The sequence below is a fragment of the Tiliqua scincoides genome, chromosome 2, assembly GCF_035046505.1.
Source record: "Tiliqua scincoides isolate rTilSci1 chromosome 2, rTilSci1.hap2, whole genome shotgun sequence".
NCBI classification, from domain to species: Eukaryota; Metazoa; Chordata; class Lepidosauria; order Squamata; family Scincidae; genus Tiliqua; species Tiliqua scincoides.
This window is the reverse complement of record NC_089822.1, coordinates 211754454-211778958: the sequence shown is the minus strand read 5'-3', so window position 1 is coordinate 211778958 and position 24505 is coordinate 211754454. Positions and strand designations below refer to the sequence as shown.

At 41.3% G+C, this 24505-nt stretch overlaps 1 protein-coding gene across 13 annotated transcripts in view; it reads right to left on the bottom strand.

The window, feature by feature from the left end:
• Window positions 1-24505, bottom strand: part of ATP2B2 (ATPase plasma membrane Ca2+ transporting 2) — a 239392-nt gene that overhangs the window by 110412 nt on the left and 104475 nt on the right. For 3 of the 13 annotated variants that reach the window (XM_066617473.1, XM_066617471.1, XM_066617474.1), the window contains 3 exons: window positions 20876-20998; window positions 6112-6126; window positions 2657-2698 (listed from right to left, as the gene is read on the bottom strand). The exons of 1 other annotated variant lie outside the window; for it this stretch is intronic. In XM_066617473.1, the coding sequence (XP_066473570.1) occupies window positions 2657-2698; window positions 6112-6126; window positions 20876-20998 (180 nt within the window). Of the gene's footprint in view, window positions 1-2656; window positions 2699-5952; window positions 5981-6111; window positions 6127-14075; window positions 14172-16989; window positions 17023-20875; window positions 20999-24505 lie in introns of all 13 variants that reach the window. 9 more of the 13 variants (XM_066617470.1, XM_066617475.1, XM_066617476.1 and 6 more) reach the window with 6 other exon arrangements.

Below are 24505 nucleotides of genomic sequence, written 5' to 3'. Positions count from 1 at the left end.
TTTAAAAAGTTCCTATTCATTACTTCAACAAGTGCTTATTTCTGACTCTCTTTTACAGTCAAATGCATGTTTCTCTTCCTCCACTGTTTGTTTTACTTGCAAAAACCCAAATTTACTAGGCAAATACAATCTGTCAGTATCATATGTGGATGTAAAGCATAGTGTATTGTCATAAGTTTTGGAGTTTTTCAATTTATTATTATTATTATTGTTGTTGCAACAATTTAGAGTTATAAAGCTTAGGGAAAAGAGGCAGTCCAGTTCAGCCCTGCAGATCATCCATTCTGTGCTTGAAATTCCTGCTAATAATAAATGTGGAGGACCTGAGTTGGGTCCTGGTGCTGTCACATCTAGTTGTGCCTTGGATGTAACAAGGAATGAACCATACAGAAGCAAATTTCATCATACCACAGAATATAACCCATTTCAAGATTTTTTAAAGGCTTTCAATCTCTGCCAGAACAAGTCAAATTAAAAATCAGATGTAATTAAAAATACATTTGAAAACAACAATTAAAAAATTCCTTATATTATCATGTAAATGCCTCACAGAATCCTCCATGCTTCTGTCTCACTCTCCTTATAACAAATGAGGCAATATTAAAAATGCTGAAGGATGAAATACGACCATGAAACATTTCTTATGCAGTTCCCATCAAAATGAGTAGATGTGCAAGAAAACTGTTGTGTGCTTAACAGCATTTCCATCAATTTAGTGGAGTTGCTAAAGAGATGATTCCAATGAATTGTGCCCATTGCATTAAGGCAGGGGTGTCAAACATAAGGCCTGGGGGCTGGATGCATCCCCCAGAAGCTTTTTATCTGGCCCTCAGGCTCTCAGCTGCTGTTACAGCTGAAATGGCAGCCCACTTGAAAATTGGGCTTTCCCAAATCTTGAAATATGATCAAGATTTACGTACTTTCTCTTCTGTCATTTGCAGTTAATGAGTTACTATATGAGAAAAGGTCCGATTTCTGTCCATTAGCTGCTTAATGATGTCACTTTCTGCTTAATGTCAGCACTTCCAGCCCTCAGCTAGAGCCCTGAATGCTAACTTTGGCCGTCTGTATGAAACAAGTTTGACACCCCTGCATTAAGGCCTTTTGGGGGCAAGTTCAAAAACATGGTATAGCTTGTTCCTCAAGAATACTAAGGCTGCAATCCTAACCACACTTTCCTGAGAGTAAGCCCTATTGAACAAAATAGGACTTGCTTCTGAGTAGACCTGGTTAGGATTGTATCCTAATACTAATAAGTTCAGCTTTACTCAAGGAGGACTGAAAGTTCCGAAACTGTGAGGTCTTTAAAAGGAAGTCTTACCACTATTTGTATATCTTTACAGATGTATTTACATTTTCAGTATCACTTATATTCTCTCCGTAAGGAGAATATTTCAAAATACTGTCATTACATAATGAAGTAGACAACAAATATTAAATGGAAGAAAGAGATTGCATGTTATTTAACAAAGAACATAATTCCATAGGAAATGTAGTTGATTATAAAAGAGGATAAAATACATTTTTTTTCTGGACAATTAAAGCTGCAGTTTTTCATAGGAATAAGTCTGCATGGGGGAGGAACCACTCCTGCAGCTCACACTGCCTTTGCCTTCCATGATTAGCTAGTCACTCTCACATAACTGAACAGACAAGTTGACTTTCCACTGAAAAGAGTCTTGCCTGTTCAGCTATGGGATGGCTTCATGAGAAACCTCTGAAAGATACCTATGACATGCACATGTAATTTAGGATTTCAGCTTAAACCGGTCAAAATTCATACACACATTAAAATTCTTGGAACCACAGCTTTCAAGTTCTCCAAAAGGCATGATATGAGAACCCTCAGTACAGAATACATTACTAACTGGGATTCCAGTTCCACAGTCTCCTGAGAGGGTACTGAAGCAGTCGAAATATCAGAACATAGAGACTGTGAGCACAAGTCCCTGAAGCTATCATGAAGCTGAAGCTGGGAAGGTGCTTATGACAGCTCTAACTAGTTAGAACCACCACATCATGGTCTGTTACTCCAGTATGAAAGCTTAAAGGAGGCAAGCTATAGAATTCAAAGCATCTCTTGTTTATATACCACAACAAAAGGACAAAATTTCTGTACCATTTGATGGCATCGGGTTGGGTTTTTTCCCCAGTATTTCTTTTGCCTAAGAAATGCAAAGAATTTATTGCTGATTTCAAGTCACTTTTTTTTTTTACACAATCCTAATATCACAGGCCTACAAAACTGAGGGTCAGAAAAGTTTTTCCCAAACTTTATGGTGGTTTGATATGAATTTGGGGTGCCGATTCCAAAAATGGCATCCGTTTTGCCCTATCACGTCTAGTTTTAGAGATATAGTATAACCTCATTAGTGAATGATTCAAGCTGCTTCCTCATGAGGAAGCCACAGTGTAGGCTTCCTCATGAGGAAGCTGCTTGCATCATTTACTAAAGAAGCTATGCTGTGTCTCCAAAACTAGACATGATAGGGCAAAACGGATACCATTTTTGGAATCGGCACCCCAAATATACCCAGGAATTGGTGTAAAGTTTAAGGAAGCAAAATGTGTGTTGGCCTGTGTATTTTATTTTCTTGTCTGTTGAACTAAATTCAAGTACAATTTAACAACCCTCCTTAATAGGAAAGACAGTTACCTTTATTCTGGCTGTTATCCATATTTCCATCCTGCATTTTGCCTATATGATAAAAAGTGTGACAGACAACAAAAAACAGGCAGTAAACAAGCAGTACACACAGACAGTACATGACAAGGGGGGATTTAAATAAAAAGTGCCAACAAAGTTATGAGCATGTTTTAAATAAAGTTTATGGTAAAATTGTTTATGATGTATTTATAAGCATGAATAAGCTTCCTGAACAAAAATTCATAGTCACCAATTTACCACTGCGGTTTCCTCCACTGAAATAATAAAGGTCATATGCACTTTGGAGGCAAGATGTATTGTCTGGATAATATAACATACAATAATGTAGCAAATTATCTAAACCAAGGTTTTCAAATATTCTGCTTTCCTCATTGACTTGCCTGCCATGGAACTCCTGAGCATTGCAGATGATACTGGGACAGTTCACACAGGGCTCTGGCCAGGTTCATTTTTCTGTCCTTCTAGTTGCCTCACATGAACTGAGCGTAGACTCTGAACGCACTTAAAAGTCCCCTACAGCTGCACTTGGCAGGGGAAGACTGACGGCTGGCTATCGTTTAGTTAGTTTGATTATCATAGGCACTACTTCACTGACAAACTTTCAAAGAACCCCAAGATTCTTTAGTATACTGCTTAAAGATAGCAGAAACACATATATTTTGGAAAAGGCAGCACTTTCAAAGACCTTCTCCCATGCTGTTCCACATCATATAGGTACTACTCCATAGGCATGAATTAACTTTACTAACAGTTCAAACTAAACTTATGACTGTAATTCTAAAAAATGCCATTCATTAGCAATGCGTTTGCATTATTCTTAATAAAAATATATTATAATCCAATGGAAATTTAGTAGGATCTCTACCATACCATATAAAGGGGGGCCCTGTATCAGCGTATCCTGTATTCACAGATTCACTTATCTTCGGATCAGATCCACGAGAACCCTCAACCCGTGCCCCCCCAGTGCACGCCCCCTCCAGAGGCAAAATCTTCTGAGCCTTAGAGGCAAAAAATAGTCACTTCCAGTTTTCTCGTAAAACCAGAAGTGATGCTTTTAATGCTTTATAAGGCACTAGGAGGCCTGGGAAAGCCCTCCAGGCTAAACACAACACAAAATAATATAGCTATTTTACAGTTACCTGTCCTACCAATCTTATTTTGACAAAATTCTTGTACACTTCTACTAGAGTTGCCAAAATCCAGTTTCCGTGTTTATGATAGACATAGTCTGAAGTTGCAGTCTCCCAAAATAAGGAGCATCCAAGATTTCTATGGTGAAGTTCTAGAGTGAGGAGGGAAAACCTTTTAAAATAAGAAATGTCAACTAACTCCCCACTCCAAGTACTAGATTTTGTTTTATATATTGTCGCCTCAGTCCTAAGCAGCACACATGGAGGAGTCTGGTCCCTTTCAAAAAGGTTAAAATTCTCCTTATCAAATGTCTGGTTACAAGGAGAAGCAAGGAGAAGGAATGAAGTAATATTTATTCATTTTCCAGCTATTTGCCTTAGTCCCAAAGCAGCTGAAAGCCCACAACCTTTCTTACAGCCCAATACTAAAGGTGGCACTGCCAAAGCAGCTACTGCTGCATCCTGTGACACTGCAGCAGTCGTCAGATGTCTCCTTGGGGAAAGGGGACTTTTGTCCCCTTTCCCTGGGAAAGCCCCAAGCCCTGCAATGGCAATTCTCAAGTCTGCACTGGCTATTTTGCAGAGCTCCACTGGTCCTACCCCCTCCTGCCCTGGTTCCTTCCCCACCCCGCCATCTCCCACATCATTCCACCCTTCTTCTACAGCCCCGATACTACTTACCTCTGGCCAGCACTGCTGGAGCGCCAGCTGGCCCTCCAAGTGATGCTGAGACTCAGCGCCAACTGGTGCTGGTCAGGGTGTGACAGATGTGCCTTAAGAGCTCAGAATTTGGTTCTTAAACAGCAAAGTGAAGAAATTTTATCTCCGTAAATGGGCATTCCAAGATGTTGGATCACAAGGAGGAACTACACGTGTAGCACCCACTTGTGCATTAGTGATGGTTCCATTCCCAGAACTCACTTGGATAGCAAAAAAACTAAAGCAAAGTCCCTTTTGCTCTGTGATTTAAAAACAGCCTTGCTGATCTTTGTGATGTTAAGACAGAGTCACTGAGCAGACAATCCTTCAATCAGTCCCTCTCCAGGCACTTAGAAAGGTCATCTGAGTGAGCCCCTCCCTTCACCCAGAGCAAAGAGATTTTCTTTCTTTCACATACTCAGGGGGAAGGGAGGGGTTGTTTGCCTTTGAGTGAGTGCCTGGACAGAGGATGATTGATGAATTGAACAGCTGGCTGCCCTCTCTCAAATTAAGGAGGCTATTGTTAAAGAACTGTTTTCCTTTAATTTAAAGGGCCTTTCTCATTGACTTGAGATAGACAAATCCATGGATTTTTCCACAGGTGAAAAATAACTGTAATCACTTGCATGACTGTCTCTCTACAACAGTAAAGAGCAGTTTTTTAAACTGTGATTTTAAAGGGATGCATTTTTCCCTTCTCCAAGGATGAGCACATTCCTTCTCATTTGCTGTAGCCATTTGTGTTGAGTCAAATCCGTGTATAACAAGGTTGGATATGCAAGTTCTCTTGAGATTTTGTTTTCATCAAATGGCCTCATAAAGTAAGAAACAGATTTTTATATCAGCACTCGACTTTAACATACAACACAAATATTTTTATGTAATCTAAAATTACAATACCAACTGTTAATTTTTTACAAGTCTCCCTGCAAAAATCTGCTGCTATGGTAGATACAACACCTGCTGAAAAATTCACCCATACATATATCAACACAAATTAAAATGGTGAGACTAAACTAATGCAAGTCATGTCATTGGTACCAAATTAATGTCTAACTCTGAAATTGGTTGACATATTTCCATTGGTTGGGCATAGCACATTACGTGCTAATGTATCGAAGATATAAATAAATGGGATATGATATGAAAAGTCTTAGAAAAATGTTTTACAGATCTAGAAATGTGGATAGATTGCTTTTCTTGGAAAAGTATGCTTTTCACAAGGCAGCACAGTCTGTATCTACTGGATCACTAATCTGTAGAAATTACCACTAGGAGAAATACAACTTGATATCCTAGTAGTCAATTATCCTAAAAAATATTTAGGTGATCCGTCCTGGCCTAAGCTGAATCTATGCCTGAAGTGGCACAAATATCTGCCCCTTCCTTTCTTTTCAACTCTTGTGCACAACTTAGCACATGGGTGCACGTACCTTATGACAGCAGTGACACTGCTCTTTTCTTCCCTGCTCTTTCTTTTCTACTCTTTATACATTCCAGCTCCCCAGTTTGTCTTAAAAAAACATCTGGGAAGGGAAGCACATCATAGCATTAAAGCAGAGGATGAGGTAGGCCATTGTTGCCAGAATCCTCTTCTCCCTTACTCTCTACTATTCCTATCTTTCCCTGCACTAATCTGTTGCTTCCATGATCCTCTTCTCTTTCACTCTCCACTCCTTTAGGGAATAAAGGGAGAGAGAGGAGAATCACAATGGCACTCTCTTCATCCAACCCTGCTGCCGCCACAATCCTATTCTCCATCACTGTCTTTCTGGAAGACAACAACCAAAATGCTTGGGAGATTGGAGCATCTTTCCTATGAGAAAAGGTTGCAATACGTGAGGCTTTTTAGCTTGGAAAAAGATGATGGGGGAAAGATTAAGGGCCTGATCCAGAACCCTGCACGCCGGATCACTGCCAGCATGCACTGTCGCAAACATGCCATAAGGCACATTTCGAAGCCCTTACTGTGGGCCCAGCGATGTAGCTAGCCCAGTGCAAGTCCGTGCTCGGACTGCATTCTGCTGCCTAGCACTCACCCGGACCACTTGGTGGTGAGTGGAGGTGTGGGAGGAGGCGGGGAGGAGGTGTTCCAGGGTGGGGGAGACAGGGAGGAGGTATGGCAGGAGAAGGAGCAGGGAGGGAGGGGGTAGGACGAGTGGAGCTCTGCTCCACCAGATCCTGAGCCCCATGTGGGACCGTGCAGTCCAACACGGGACATTCCGATTCTGCAGTAGCTCCAGAGCTGTCATATAATCTAGTAGCCCCATTTCAGGACTACCCTTACCCAGGGGAAGGGGTTATGAAAGTCTTCTTACCCCAAGGAGCCCCCGGCGGCTGCTTGGTTATGAGCTGGATACCACAGCAGCCATTTCGGCACCATGGCAGCCCCATGTGATGGGCAGCTCAGGATTGGGCTGCCCTTCCTAACCAATTATTCGTGATGCAGAGAGAGTGATGTTTTACTACCTCTCTCACAACATTAGAACCAGGGCTTATCCAATGAAATTGACTGGCAGGAGATTCAGGATGGACAAAAGGAAGTACACACAACACATAATTAACCTATGGAATTTGTTGTCACCAGATAGAGTGATGGCTTAAAAGAAGATTGGGCAAATTCTGAGAGGTTTATCAATGTAGTCTATCAATGACTACAATGCTACCATCAGGTTCATCATTGTATCCCTCTGAAGTCCAGTTGAAAAGAACCAATGTAGGAAGAGAGGTGTGCCTTTCTCTCCTCCTTGTGAGTTTATCAGAGTCAACTGGCCGCCCACTGTGGGAAACAGAATGATTGCATAGACAGGTCTCTGGTCTGCTCCAGCAAATATTTTCTTAAAGAGGTAGTTAAGGTGATAAACCAGGTAGGCAGCATGCTGAGGAGGCAGTGGGGAGGCAGAGGATGTGGGACACCCCACCAAGCCTGCAGATGCTTCATCTTGCATCATGCATAGGTTAGCTCTATAAGCAAGGGGATTTCCAAAGGAAGGCAGACCGGACAGGATTGTACAATGAAATTGTCTTGGAAATATCTTATTCTCCCCTGAGGTTAGGGATTGAATTACTTTTAGCCATATTTTATACAATTACACACATGGGTGTTTGTGTGTTACCTATGAGTGCTATTTATAGCTATTTATATGTGCATATATCTTGCCTTATTCTAAATAAAATGTTATATCAAATATGTGTACATCATACATGGTGCTGGGTGCAGCAAAATAATCATGGTGCATACCCTGTATTAATAACAATATCTATATAGAATTAAGTCTAAGAATTCTCATTTCTTCAGTAGGGAATGATACAATGCAAAGAGTTTATAATTACATTTGAAGACCTCCTACATGAATCAATTTATGAATTAACAGAAACAATACCACAAGTTATTGGTTATTCACATATCCTTCTTTCCAAGGCCCACTGTGACTTATGAGAGAACACAGCATGGCTGCCTTGCCCCAGACCCTAGTACTGGATGTTCTATTCTCCTCATATAATAGTTGAGCTTCATCAAAGCAATCGATCCACGATATATGCATATTTAGAAATTTCTAATAATGATAGGAAACAATTTTCTTGTTCTGCTATTTTATGTTATGGCTCATAAGTGCTCCTTTTCTTTCTGGTTTGCTTCATATTCTGAAGGAAAACCACTTCCTTTGAAATCTGCTTCTCTGCAATAACACTGCTCTGGCAATAACACCTCTCTGGCTCTAACAAAAGGTGGAATTATGTCATTTTAAAAAAAAATCCTTTCCTTTGTGTGGATCTTCACACTACACATATGTTTTGCTTAAGATACCCACAAATTGTCTAGAGTTGCCCTGAATTTGTTATATTACCAAATGTTATTTGAACAGCATTAGCATGAATTTGTTCCCACAGTTTTATTTGGTTTTGTATAACTATATCTACAGATTGCTTTGGTCTTTGGCATTTTTAAGTCAAATCCTGCTCATTTTTTAAAGTCACATATCCTGTTATCAAACTTCCAACAACCAGGCAGATACAGCCACATCTGCCAAAAGATGCAGGTGTTCTGGGAACATGCCACATCCCAGAGAACTGCACTATGGACTGTACTCCAGGAATTCATGATAGAATGCATCATTCCTAGGCCAAACATCTCTGTGAATACTAATTTTGTCTGGTGTAAGAGGTAGACCACAAAAGAGGTATAATTGACTGTTGCCAGTCTACAGAAAATGATTAGTACATTTTGTCTAGTATAGCCAGTTGTCCATAGGAAGTATGCACAGTATAAATGGAATCCCATTTTTACTGCTGCATAAAAAGGATGCCTCACCAGCTACCTCAAATAAATGGATGTCATCAATGGGACATTGTGTGCTTTGCTGCAAATCGCTGCAGGGTAAATTATATTCTGAATGCACACAACACAAGCTTCAGTTGATACAAATAGATGCAATTTAAATGATTGACTCACAATGGCAACAATTATTGAATAATATTTTAAGAATAGTATTCAAGCTAATTTTCAATCATTCATATATTGCAATGCTATCATGTTTTGAATTACCTGTTATTGATGCACATCTTCAGTTTTATCCAACTCTCTTTGATGTTCACTATTTCATTGATTCTTACATATATTTTAGCCAAATAAACTCGGTCTTCTTTTAAAGGGTTAACAAATACTAATTCTGTTTAAAATTATTTTGAATGATTATCTGGAACACAAAAGCTCTGAACATGGGGAACAAAGGGCATATGTGGGGCTGAATTGATTAGTGCAGAGGCAAAAAATTCTGCATAGTAATCTCTAGGAATAATCATGCTTGAAGGCCTCCTAATGTCTCTTCTTCTTGAGAGTGGATGGAAACTGATTGTTCTTACTGCTGTTTGATGAGTAGCAGCCCAACTCTCCTGGGGATTGGGCTGTCCTATAGAGATAGTGGAAATGACTTCCGCTGTCATGAAATGGCTGCCGATGGAGCACACAGCGCTGCAACCCCACCACCATACTCCACCGTGCCTGACAGAACAAGTAAGATAGCGGTGGGGTGTGGTGGGCAGGGGGAGTGTGAAACTGGGCAGGCAGCAGGAGGGAGCGGATCCAGCAGCAATGGCACACTCCAGATCCTATCCCATCTTCTTAAAATGTCCCTGCACCTTTTCTCTCCTTGGACATATGCCACCAAAAGTCTGTTCTATTGGGTGATGTGAAGACAACATTGCATTGCCAATGGTTAGGGGACATGTATGTACTGACTTGTTAGGCTGTTGGTTTTCACAGGCAACAGCAGCACATCCATGATTAGGCAAGTTAAAGGCTGTCACCTCAGATTGGCAATGGGCACTCACCTCCATCAATCAATTTGCCTCCACTGCTGCTGTTCCTTCTCTTCTCATTCCCTGGATTGGAACAAGAACAGGGGGGCAGAGCAGAGGAAGTGTGGAAGAGAGGAGAGTGATAGGCTCTGGCTGACCCCTCTCTTTTGCACCTTCTTTTGCTCCATCCCCCTTTTTTATTTATTTTATTGAACCCACCTACTCTCACAGCACAATGAAACCTCTTTCTACTCACCTGTTATCTCAAATGTCAACTCTTCTGAAACCTTCAATTCTTCTCCCCAAATTAGATCAATAGTAAAATAGCCACTTTTATTTTTTTTAAACCCTCCCTATGATGTTTGATTATATCAAGATATTACATTCCTTCTGCACTAGTAACTGAAGAGGCACAGAGTCACTATGAGAAGGTGTAAAAAATAAGTTGCATTTAGGGCACAATCCTAACCAGGTCCACTCAGAAGTAAGTCCTATTTTGTTCAATGGGGCTTACTCTCAGAAAAGTGTGGTTAGGACTGTAGCCTTACAGCCCAATCCTATCCAACTTTCCAGCACTGGTGCAACCGCAATGTAGCCCCGGGGTAAGGGAACAAATGTTCCCATACCTTAAGGAGGCCTCTGTGACTGCATCCTCAACACAAAAAGCGGTGCATACCCCATAGGCACAGCAGCACCAGCACTGGAAACTGGATAGGATTGGGCTGTTAGTTATGCAATCACAGCCAGGTCCAGGAGTTCAGACTGTTTCCCTGATGTGGAGTTGCACCCAAGAAACCACCATGTTAAATCTTCCTGCAGCAGCTGCTACTGACATTTTTAAAATCCATGGGAGCAGGACCACATTAACCCATTGCCGGGCCCCTAGGCATTCAGGTATTTTGGGCCCCCTTTGGCACTTCGTTCTTTCACCCCACTACAGCTGAAAGCCTGACTCCAGTACAGTAGGTACTAGACTGCAGTCCATAGCTCTCTATCCATTTTGAGGGTCTCCTGATGAATTCACAGAACTCCTTTGGGCGCAGGTAACAATGCCTGAGCTAGAAAAACAAAAGATGGGCCCCCAGTCCCTGTGGGGCCCCTAAGCTTCAGCCTAGTCAGCCTTATGAATAATACAGTCCTGTATGGGAGAGCCTGATTGTGGACCTGCCATATCATGTCCAGTTTGGCCCTAGGTAGGCTGCATAGACTACTTTAATACTCAAAACGTTAATTAGAAACGAACACTCCCCTACAAGATACATCTGAATTATGACACCAGAAGTCTTTAGATTTTCAAATATGAAATACAAACTAACTTTTTCCCCTAATAATTCTGAAACTCAGATTTCAAGTGGAATTTTTGTCTCAATGCAGTAATGCAAAGTTCAACACTGCATGATTAATATTTAAAAAAATACTCTTACAAGTAATTCACACAATGTTGCAAGCATGTTTTGGAAATTTTCTAGTCGTATTAGAAATCACTTCTAGTCACTTCTGAATTTGTCTCAGTTGTCTCCATTGAAGTTTTCTCAGTCCTAACTTTGCATAGTTTCTAGACCTGGTTTTCTCACCTGTGGATTGTTTTTCACCTGAGATGTCCATCACTATTAACTACTTAAGTGATTGCTACAAAATATTAAAGAAAGACATAAGTCTGCAACAGCCCAAGGGGATATCAATTTTGGATTGCTGAACAGGAGATAACAAACTACACTGGAATGAAGATTTTGACAACTCTTTATGTGCCTCATAGCAAACACAGAAATGTCTCTATATATCATATATGATTTAGTACTGCCAAAAAACTAATTTCCAAGCTGAAGTAATAAATCTCATTATTTGGCAGAATTTATCTAGAAACATACAGCTAAAAATACTTCAAGAATAACTATACTGCATCCCATTACAGTACAACATAGGCCTTTTTAAAAGCACCAGTAACCGTTGTCTTAAAATGAAGGGCAGAGCGAAACGCTTTTCTGGACCAGAACCGGACTAGCAACATAGGACAGAAACTTTCTCAAAAGACAGCTGATGGTTCCTCTCAACAAGGTTGCATCCTTTATCTGTGAGGGAATTTTTGCAAAGGAGTTCAACTTGATACTATCCTATGCCAATTTCAGACTGTGCATCTCAAATATAGCCTTATACTGGCCTGAGTATTGTGCAACAAGACTTGGCTCCCTAAGGAGCTCCCTCCTCTGTGAACTGTGACTGCATTAAAGGTATGATCCTGCAAGTTTCTGAACTCATGAATTCTAATATGACTCCATTGTGAAAAGAATGGTATGTTGCATGCTGTCATTATGATACACTTAAAGTTAGAAAGACAACTATATTTTATTTATATTGGCCAGGTACCAGAGAACTATGAAGCTAGCTCCCTAAAAGGGGCTTTCCTCAAACAGCAGCCCCACTTGTCACATGGCAAATTACTTTTGAAACTAAGGGCACAATCCAAACCTGCACTGGAACAGGCAAGCCAGGAGGCTTACGCCGCATCCAATTCAGGTTTGTTGGCTGCAGCGGCTCAGCCAGGGGCAAGGGGAAGCTCTTTCCCTTACCCCTGGGTAAGGGCTGCTGGCCCCAATGGGTCTCCTCAGACCTGTGCCACCTCTGGAGGTGGCACAAGTCCAAGGAGAGCAGAGTGGCTTGAAGCAGCTACGTTCTCCCTGGGGACGGGGGTTGGAATCCAGCATGAATGCTGGGTCCCATTCCCACCCCCAGCTGCCCGCATGCCTGCCCCTGGGGCTGCCCATCGCCCCCCCTCCGCCTGCCCAGAAACGCCCCCTCCCCATCCCCCATGCCTACCGTTGCTACATGTGTCGGTGTGGGCACTTCCTCCCACGGAGGCGCAAACGTGCTTTATGGCACGTTTGCAACCCTCCTATGCCGCCCCAAGGGACTTTGGCCAGCATAAGGCGTGTTTAGGATTGCACCCTAATTTGAGTTTCAAAAGCAATTTGTGACTGAACAGTTCAAAGGAAACAAGGTAAAATTCCACAGTAACACAAGACCTGTTTAAGTGACTATAAGCAGGAATTTGCCTCCTAGCCAAAATCTGAGCATGAGTTAATTTCCCCCTGTGATTTTCAGATCTTCTTCTCTCTCTTTTCCATGATTCTGTTTGCTTGTGGACAAATATTCACATGATCCATTGGGAAGTCCTTGTGTGCTAACCCTAATGAATAGGACTGGGCCTGAACAGACAGCATGGGACTAATACAGGAATGCTGCCCACTAGACTAAGCTCAAAGTGTCCAGGTTTTAGAGTGTTGGGTAGGAGAATTATTCTGACAGACCTGAAGCATACTTGGGTATGCAATATCATTATCACTTCATCTAGACACGAAATGTATCCTATAATAAATAGAACGAATCATCATAGTTTCGAATCATCTATAGTTTTTTTTTTTTTTAAGAGTCATCAGAAATATATCACTACATAGATTCTAAAAGCACAAAAAGTAATAACCATTATAATAGAAAATAAAGAAAGTGTTGTATTCAAACCTGGGCTAAATTCACCCGTTCACACGATAAATTTATCTTCATCTGAGGCATTTTATATGGGCATGCTAAGAAATGGAGTCAAGAAGCTGTTCAAAGACACATTCAGAGTTTCAAAACTTAATATTTTTGGAAAGAAAAAAAATGGATGAAACCATATCCAAGCACATGCACAGGAGTATATAGCAATATTTTTTCTCTATCACCTGTAAGTAAATGCTTAGTTTGGTGCTGAGTGAAAAAAAACTGTGGGAAAACACGAAAGCACTGCAATGCTACTGGTTGCGTTTAAGCCAGATTCCTGACCCCAGCAGGATTGCTTCCCAAAGCTATGTTGAGACCATGAATGCTTATGAGAGTGCCACACTGGAAAAGCAGAATGAAAAACAAAATCCAGAAGCATGCTTTCTTTCAAATATACCTTGAAAAGCATGGAAACAACAGTTTGACACTGAAAACCTTGTGGGAAAAATGGATTTGAGAGATATTTGTTGGTTTTTCAAGAGTTTTAGTCAATGATAAAAGATTCCTGAATCCCTGCTTGTTCTCTTCCCATTGTCGCTTCAGTGAGAAACAAAGATTTGTCTGGCTAGAAAGGCAGTGGGATTTGTGGCATCTCTTATAAGCTGCGGTACAAGAGGAGCTCTCACAGGGTAATCACATGCACATACAACATCTGTGCAGTTCATAAGAGAAAGAGGGAAGCTTATATAGTTAGGAGAGAAATCCATCAAATAAAAACAAGCTAGGTGTTCTTAACGTACCATTGACTAAGCTGGCATTTGCATTATCAGTGGCATTTGCACCTGCTGCCCCATCTGTAGTTGGAGGAGGATGGAAGGAGGGATGGGAAGAATCTACTGAGTAATAATGCATAAAAGAAAAAAAGAATAAATCATAATAATATGAACAAATTCACATGACAGAAACAATAACATTTATGGACTAACATGGCTTCTTTTTTTTCTTTTTCTCCAAACAGATTTGTTTTAAAGTAAGCAATGTAACATCTAAAAATGAATGTTATTACAAGAATGTTACAAAAGTGGGGAACAAAAACTCATACATGAAATATTATAAAAGGAAATGTGAAAGACATTTAACAGAGTTAACAGAGTTGGTGAAAACTGACTACACAGTACTATGTAATTCCTCTGCTCCTCTATGAAGACATTCTTAAGTTGCCTTCTTTAAAAAAAAAAAGGTTTTTAGTGAAAGCTTAAGAAAAAACAAAGTATTATTGCTTAGCACCTGCATTTCTATGAATCCCCACTCACAGTTTCTTAAAATTACAACATCTTGTTATTTCTAGAACTAATATGTTTTATACATGCATCTTAAAGATGCTTTAGTTAATATATTTCATTCATTTAAAAAGTACATTTTTTCCAGTGTTACACATAACAACAATTTTGGGAGGCCCAAGAGTACAACCGTTTTCCATATTTGGCTCTCGCTTTTTGCATTCAGTTAAAGATCTACAAAATAATTTTGTGACCAATATTCTCTCTCTCTCTCTCTCTCTCTCTCTCTTGTTTTGGATGATGACAATAAAATAAAATCACAGTCTTAATGTCAACAGTTTTCCTCAGAAAAGGGGAATAGTTCAGACAAGAAGTTTCTTCATCTCAGGTGGAAGCAAAAGTTCCCTGTAGATTTGTTCCTGACTGGAATTTATCTGCATTAGAGCCAAGTGAACGGTCCACAATGAATAATTGGACTAAAGCTGTTTTTTTTGTTGTTATTCAAATACAAATTTTGAACATTTCAACCTTCACCTGTACTGATATACATTATAATGTATACAATTAACTTCAAACATTCAGTTTGATATTGTTTTCAATACTGAACAAATTATTTCTAGGGCCAACGTATGAGCGGTCTGATTCTTAGATTTGCTTTTCTAGTACTAGCCTTTAACTAAGGTTAAAATGATAGAACAGGACTTCAGCAAACCTGGCATCAAAGAGCAGTGCAGTCTGGGATTTGTTGAGGCCCATACAACAGAGCTCCTCCTCTTCACCAATTGCCACAGTAATCTTTTTGTGGAAGGTTCAAGCACACAAGAGGCGAAGGGGGTATAGCTGAGTTCCTGCTTTGCATGCAGAAATTCCCAGGTTTAATTCCTGGCATTTCCAGTGTGAAAAAACCCTGTTTGAAACCCTGGACCATCTGAGCAAGATGGAACAATGGTCAGACTTCAGTATAAGGCAGCTTCTACATGCATGCACTGCTACAACTATGTGTGGGGCAGGGTGGCTTCCTGGTCTAGGCCAGCTACTGTGCAGGCTCAGGCCCTCACAGCCAGCAACTGGACTACATTTTGGACTGGTTGACTTGCCCACAGAATCCCCTTGCTGCATAACTTGCACAATCACATTCATCACATCATTCAGGCTTAGCCCAATGCTGCAGAAGAGAATGGATGAATCTAAATTCTGCAGCTGACCTGGCTACTGCAATCTTCTTACATGCAGTAATGGTGATCACAGAGGCAAAGCAGGTTCCACGTTCAGGAAGAATACCTCTTTAGAACTTACTATGCCTGTCCACCAGCTTGGAACATTAAAAAAAATGCAATAGGAAGTAACTTCTGGTTTTGCAATAAGAAACTGGAAGTGACTTCCGATCACGTCTTTTAAAAAAAAACAATTCCACACTTGGGAAGCCCTGTGGAGGTGTCTGCGAGGCTCACTGCATCTGCTAGGCCCCGTTGCTGGCTTCAGGTAAACCAGGAACACCCCCCTCTTTTCCCAGCAGCAGCACAGGATTGCATTGTTGCAATCCCCCTGCCTCCACCCCTTAAGGGGCCAAGCCTAAGTGCTTCCCTAGCTGGTGGGTCACGACTCACCAGTTTGGGAACCACAGATCAACAGTATCATTTGTTGTTTAATGTGTTGCTTGAGAAGATTTCAGATTCTAAAGAATCATGCTACTCATGTATCCAAAGGGACATTAAGCTTGTGTTTCTCAAACAGCAGTCTCACCTCATGCCATATTTAAAAAGTAAAAAATCCCACTGGACATGTACAAGCTTAGGGTATATCTAAAACAAGTCTTTGAATCCTGCTCAATATGTTTTAAATTTCAAATATATATTGTCCCAAAGAAGTCCTACTGAGAGCTAGTGTAGCACAGTGGCTAAGCGATTAAAGTGTGAATCAGGACTTCTCTGGTTCAAATTACACCTTTGCCATAAACTCACTAGATGGCCTTAGGCAAGCCACTCTCTGCAGTGTGGGGATAATACATATCTCACACGATTGTTGTAAGAACTGTGTCAAGGTAATACGTGGGACTTTGTGAGCTTTGTGTGCTTTGTGAGCTCAGAAAGTGCTATGTAATCTTAAGTACGTACTATTGTGCATGTTAGTGGCACTGATTTCTGGTGTGCATCTGAATAGCTACGATAATTACTACAGGAGCTGGTAGAAAAGGTAAGGGCAATGTTATCATTAAAAACGGAAGGTTCCATTGCGTAAACAAATTTGAAATGGACTTTTCTGAAAGATTTGTAGTCATATAACAGAGAGGATCATGAAACAATGGTTCAAAAAGAGTCCAATGGAAATTGCTTTCTCGACAATTCACTCAGGTCTGTTTTGCACCACAACTGGCAGAAGAGCCCCAGTTAAAAGCCTCAGCCTTTCCTCTGATATGGTAGATTTCTTACTCTACCTGGAAGCTGATGTCCATCCTCCTGTTTCATACCTGTGTGATGATTTTTACAAAATGTTAATGTGGGAGAAAGGCATACACCTGGAGAAAACTGAAATGCAAACACATATGATTGGTAGATTTTCAGAAAGCTGCAAGCATACATACAACGAATGTATGATGTTTGTGCTAAGAAGTTGGGATTATCAGTGGGGCTCATGTTGGAATCCTGGCTTAAGCCCTATTTAAATAAATAGCACATGCACAGGAACAGTGCTTTGGGGATTGCAACTCCATGCAGCCTGATCCCTGCACCACTGGAAGCTTGCCTGAATGACTGCAGCATGAATCTTGAAAGCATATTGTTAGATGTTTTATCGGATGTATAATGACATTTTATGAAAGTTATATGACAAACATAGAGCTTTTTCACCTCTCTGTCAGTTGAGAGTTTAGATTGGCAGGTTTTCTTTTTTAAAATAGAACTCTTAAAATATGGAGGAAAGGAAGAACTACATACTGTTCCAAAGAAGAGTATATGCTAGAAAGAGTGAAGTAGGATCTTCTTGCTGAAAAGTAGAGACAACTGAAGACAGTGACGTGCTGTCTGAAAACAGTGGCCTATGGCTCTCTATCTCACAAGACACCTGCTATACTAACAATAGCTATAAAGCCCTGAGTCAATGAATCATGTGTCATTGATATCTGAGAAAACAGAAATTAATTCATGCTGATGTTGATCACATGGGAGCCAACGATATCATAGTAAGAAATGGTTCACTTAGAGAAAATTAATACAGTCATAACTTGGGTCATAGAGTATAGTCGGTGTATAGAAAATGTAAAAATGATACTTCTCATTTCAAAATTAAGATGACATAGTCTACATAAAAACAGAACTGGCTATACTCTTCAACCATCTGTTTTCACAGAAGCCCTTTTCAGATGTTTAAAACCCAACAGTAAAAAAAGTGTGGAGGAGGTAGGGCAGTGGGCTTTGAACCAGCATACGCCCATTCACTGGAACATGTTCAGAGGTTCCCTGCATGCAAAGCAGAACTCGTGAAGACCCTCTACAGGTGTTGTAACTAACAGCCCAATCCTATCTGCGGACTTTTTGTTCTAATCCATGTTTTGCAGGTGGAAGCACCAGGATCCAGACTGAAGTGCCTGGATACTGGTGTGTGTTGCATGATGATGTCACATTTACTGACACTGCCGGTAAACACAATGAGACTGGCAGCACAGTTATAGGCAGCCATGCAAGATCAGTAGCAAGATCTCAGTCCACCAGCACATGATGAATTTGGGGTGGGCAGTGGGTGGGAAGAGAGAGTGGGCAGATTGGGGGTGTTTCCTCAGCAACAAGCCACCAAAATTAATGGTGCATGTTTGAGGAGACCCACTGGCACTTATGCTGCCTATCAAGAGATAAGTACAAAATGCGTATAGTCATCTCCTGCAGGTTGTTCAACTGCCCCCCTCCCCCACCATAAGATGCAGCACATGACTTTTTGGTGTGTAAGCATCTGCAGAGCAAGGGTTTGGCTTGGATTGGAGCCTAACATTTTTAAGCTAGGGGGTGGAACCTACTAATAACAGATTCTAAACATCTGACAGGGACTTTTATGGAGGAACCCTAGAATAATCCTGGCTAAGGGGGGTAACCCTATCTGGTAGAGGGGCTGCAGTACTGTCTCTGAGAGCCAATTGAAATCATTTGGGTGTGAGTGTAAGAGAGTGTGCAATGAATTGTTCCTGTAGCCTGAAATATCAAAAATGTACTTGGTTTCAGTGTATAGATGAGCGTCACTTAGCGATGTTATGACCAGTGGCAGCCCACATATGTGACAGCCACCACTGGTCCCTGTTCATCCTATGCTTCCCTCACCTCCGTAGGCTTTTCTGAGCCCTGCAGAGGCAGCGTGCACCCATACGCTGCCTCTATGAGGCTCAGATCGGCCATTTCAGCCAAAAACACGTGACTTCCGGTTTTCTGTCATGTCTTTTTGTCCAAACAGGTATTCTGAGCCTCTGTGATGCTCAGAAAAGCCTCCGGAGGCGATGGGAGTGCAGCTCCCCTCACCTTCAGAGACTTTGCATAATGTCAAGACTCACTTGGCGATGGGGGTGCTGGTCCACATCCCTGTCACTAAGTGACACATGACTGTAGTTATCTACAATGAAAAAACTGCACAGAAACTTTCACACCATTTGCAGGTGTACTGTAAGAAACCAGTGTGAATGCAAAGGACTGCACATACAGTGTGGATCTGCTTCCTCTTCTTTGGAACTCCCTTTAAGTATCTAATCTGAGACTTGCAGTGGTGTTCAAGGGAACTGCTGCAGATGTGTTGCATTACATTCTGCTCTGGAGTGTAACCATAGTGGGCTGCAGCTTAGCTGAGCTAAAGTGTGATGATATAACCATAGGAACACTGGGGAGAAAGTGTCTCTGATTTTTGTGAAAAGGTAAGAAAACAAGTTTCTCAAAAACATGTTCGTTATTTTTTTCTGTACTAGTACTAGCAGAGCATGGTTTGATAAGAAGCTTTCCCATTTATTTCAATGGGAAATGCAACAAAAAGTCTTGCATCAACTGCAGTAAAAGTTTATGGACACAAATATAGCATATAAACTTGTTACTATTTTTTCCAAAGTTTGTTATCTTAGGCATTTGTTCTGGCTTTATCTCTCATGAAGGTTACAGTCTGAAGATATTTGGCTGCCTGGCACTGAAATTAAACAGTGATACATATGTAAGCTTCCCTGACACATAAATTGCTTTCTGATTAAAAAAAAAAATTATTCTATATAGGGAAAATTCTCTATCAGATGCCAGCAGGCACAAAATTCAGGCTATCCTATGCATGTTTATGTGGGTGCTAGTCCCACTGAATGCAGTGGTAGTTACTTCTGGGTAGATCTGCACAGGATTGTGCTGCATTGATGATTAGAATGGTAGGTATAATACAATGTTAAGGAGTGTTGTTTGTATGTTAGCATGAAAGGTGACTAATACTGCTGAATATAAGTGGTGAGTGACAAAATATGGGGAAACCACAACTAAAAACAAGTGTGGTTTTAAATCTAAATAGAAATTTGATTGGAAGTTAGGTTTTATTTATCTGAAAATATAATACAGCAACCTCATGATGGGGGTGAGGGCTTACTACATTACTACTAGAGCACTGTAGTCATCATGCATAGAGCTTTAACTTGTTAAGAACTTTGGATATACTGTGTAAATCAAAATATGATCCATAATAGGAACTTCAGCTGGAGTGCTCAGAATACACCTGGACAACAGAAGGTCGCCAGTACGAGGACACCGGTAGCTCCCTGAACGGCTGAGAATGGCGAGACCTTGAAGCAGCTGACAAGCCCAGCTGAGTGATTCCACCTGCTCTTGGCGTGAGCAAGAAGCGTCTTGGCTGCCCTCCATGTGAGAGATGGAGCTGCTTGCCAGCCTGCGTGGGAGAACTGGAGGCCAGAAGTGAGACCAAACCAGGAAGATCCATTCTGAAATGTTGTTGGTTCTTGAAAGAGAGAACCTCTATGATTGTAAAAATCCCCTTGAGGGATTTAGAAACGCCTGCCTATGTAAACCGCCTTGAATAAAGTCAGAGGAGTAATCCAATGACTAGAAAGGCGGTATATAAATACCCAGTGATTATTATTATTATTCAGAACCACTTTCTCTTTTCACACTTTACAAGATGTGTAAAATTTGAAAAAAATAGATATACATCTGAAACATGGAAGTTGAGGTCCTACTAGAACTCATCAATTGGTGGGACTAAATCAGTCTAAATTCAAGAACTCTCTTGTAACCTTTTTAATACATCAGACTTCAATAATATAAATATATATTAAGGAAAACTTAGAGATATGATGAAACCTGTACCTTTCTTATCTTTCTTCTCCTCATCTTCACCAGCACCTAGCAGAGTGAAGATGATCCCTGTTTGAGAATTAACTCCTACAGCAGTGACAAGCATTCTTCCAGAACCTTCCATGACATGAGTACCTAAAAAAGATTTAGAATAAATATTAATGCATTGTAGCTTAAAAGATAATACTTCAGAACAATGATGCATAGAATATCTTTCAAAAGTTGTTAAACTGGTAAAGTTAAAATCTAAGGCCATAATCCAACCACAAATGTTTTCACAGGGAAAGCTGGCATAGCGACTAATATAGCAAATGGTGAGATGAGAAATCAGTAGTGTTCATTCTAACATCAGACATTAATTCATTAGGTTGCCAGAATGGGGATTTTGGAAGGACTGTGGGAGCAGGTAACCTGTTGCAAGGAGTGGACAGGGTGGGAGAGAACAGGATGGAATGGGTGAATTGGGCCCAGGTGGGGGTCAGGTTCAGCAGTAGCAGCGTACACTGAATCCAAACCCCCTTCATGGGCCTGATTTTCCTACATGGATCAACTCAAATTTGCACCAGCTGGTGACCCATTATGGCTGCTGGGACAGGCCTGGAAAAGGGTTACCCTGTAATGTCCCCTTATCATGCGGAGACTCCAGCAGCTGAAACTCCCCCATGGATACAGCGGAGGCTGCGTCGCCGTAGCTTCATCGCTTCTCAGAGAGTTTAGTAGGATTGGGCCATAAATGTCTTTTCAGATTTTTCTTTGTTCCCTCTCTTTATTGATTCTCCAGTACTATTTTCTTTTCCCTCACTGGAACAGCCCAACTAATTAACAATCACATAGCAAGCAAAACAATGTCCTTATGTTGTATAGTCAGCAATGTATAGTTATGTAGGACCATTACATGAGGATAAACAAAGCAGCATTGCCTTCAGAGAGAAGAGATCAAGGTATCCAGTATTCCCTTGTCTTTCCAAACTGCACTGTGAGGGCCAGTTCATTGCCTCCCATAGGAGGTGCAGGAAGATATGGTATCTCATAAGGTTGCCTTGGTAAAACACGAATGCATTCACTGTCTTACTGTGCCATGCTGCATGGCAATGAAACCATCATCACATTGCAGGACTGTACATGTACATTTTCGCTGCAAGTTTTAAACCTGATTTAATTTAAGTTAAAAGCAAAACATTCTAATATCTCTGGACTGGAGTCTTTTCTCAAAAGCTACTGAGAGGTTTTCTGTTATTACTGCCTGCCTTAAAGCATGTGCTACTAATTTCAGAAAGAGCATACTACTTAAATGATACCAAAGTGGACTGTACATTTTTAATGTCGTCATTAATGTTGCATTGTAACCTTGAAAAGGTCAACAGGCATGTGGATGCAGGAGAACCCATAGACATTATATATCTGGACTTTCAGAAGGCGTTTGACACGGTCCCTCACCAAAGGCTACTGAAAAAACTCCACAGTCAGGGAATTAGAGGACAGGTCCTCTCATGGATTGAGAACTGGTTGAAGGCCAGGAAACAGAGAATGAGTGTCAATGGGCAATTTTCACAATGGAGAGAGGTGAAAAGCGGTGTGCTCCAAGGATCTATCCTGGGACCAGTTCTTTTCAACCTCTTCATAAATGACCTGGAGACAGGGATGAGCAGTGAGGTGGCTAAGTTTGCAGGAGACACCAAACTTTTCTGCGTGGTGAAGACCAGAAGTGATTGTGAGGAGCTCCAGAAGGATCTCTTCAAACTGGCAGAATGGGCAGCAAAATGGCAGATGCACTTCAATGTCAGTAAGTGTAAAGTCATGCACATTGGGGCAAAAAATCAAAACTTCACATACAGGCTGATGGGTTCTGAGCTGTCTGTGACAGATCAGGAGAGAGATCTTGGGGTGGTGGTGGACAGGTCGATGAAAGTGTCGACTCAATGTGCGGCGGCAGTGAAGAAGGCCAATTCTATGCTTGGGATCATTAGAAAAGGTATTGAGAACAAAACGGCTAATATTATAATGCTGTTGTAGATGGGTAGATGGGACTCATTAGCCTGGGAAGGCAGCTCAACTGAGAGAAGGAAAACTCTGATCCCAAACCTCCACTGCCTTGTGGCTACATCCAGTTATGGAAAAGGCTTCAGGAGTCAACCTCAAGGCAAAATCCAGAGCCGGAGTCCCCGAGGCAGTTCATGGCTGAACACAATCACGTTCTGGCAACTCCTGCGATGCCGCTGGAACCAACCGTATTGGCCTCTGCCTTTCCATTGGACCATTTCAGTGACGTGGAGAGGGGGGATTTGCTGCATGGGTAACAGTCTATCCATATCTACTTTACCCAGGCTTTGCACACTGGAGAGGACACTCTGTTCCAGAACCACCATTCAGAGTGCAATTCCATAGTCTTCCGAGACTGAAGGATGCCAACAAGTTATAATGCCATTGTACAAATCTATGGTAAGGCCACACCTGGAGTATTGTGTCCAGTTCTGGTCGCCGCATCTCAAAAAAGACATAGTGGAAATGGAAAAGATGCAAAAGAGAGCGACTAAGATGATTACTGAACTGGGGCACCTTCCTTATGAGGAAAGGCCTCTTCAGCCTAGAAAAGAGGCACCTGAGGGGGGACATGATTGAGACATACAAAATTATGTAGGGGATGGACAGAGTGGATAGAGGGATGCTCTTTACACTCTCACATAACACCAGAACCAGGGGATATCCACTAAAATTGAGTGTTGGGAGAGTTAGAACAGACAAAAGAAAATATTTCTTTACTCAGCGTGTGGTCGGTCTGTGGAACTCCTTGCCACAGGATGTGGTGATGGTGTCTGGCCTGGATGCCTTTAAAAGGGGATTGGACAAGTTTCTGGAGGAAAAATCCATTACGGGTTACAAGCCACGATGTACATGTACAACCTCCTGATTTTAGAAATGGGCTATGTCAGAATGCCAGATGCAAGGGAGGGCACCAGGATGAGGTCTCTTGTTATCTGGTGTGCTCCCTGGGGCATTTGGTGGGCCGCTGTGAGATACAGGAAGCTGGCCTAGATGGCCCTATGGCCTGATCCAGTGGGGCTGTTCTTATGTTCTTATGTGCTGTGAACATAATTTCTCTTATTTTCATTCATAGAAAAGTTGCTCTGTACTGAGACATGGAGTATAGAAAGTACAGGAGTAATTCAGATGTAAGGCTAAACCATGGTGGTTTATTGTCATAAGACTAGGACTTGCATGCTCCCTACAGGTAGTAATCTATGCCTCCTGACTTGGTTTGAGGCAAACCATATTATGCAGTTTCAATACTGATCTACAAAAAATTAACAGCAAATTCCTGGGAAATCACAGTAATATATTCGCAGGTCTAGAAACATTTTTTTTCCTTTACCAATCTTTATTGTTCAATATTACAAGCACATCCTCCCCCCCCCCCCCACACACACACACAGATGGGAGGGAGGGAGAGAGGAAATAAAATCATAAGGCAAAATTCAGAGTTCATTTTTGACCAGAAAATGTGAAAAATAAGACACGGTAAGTTAAAAAAAAAAAAAAAGCAGAAGGTATCAATCTTTATAGGGCAACAAAAGTATCCACCTCAGGATGATACAGTTTCTTAGTGGAACAGCAACTGTAATCTGCTTCCTGACATAATTGATA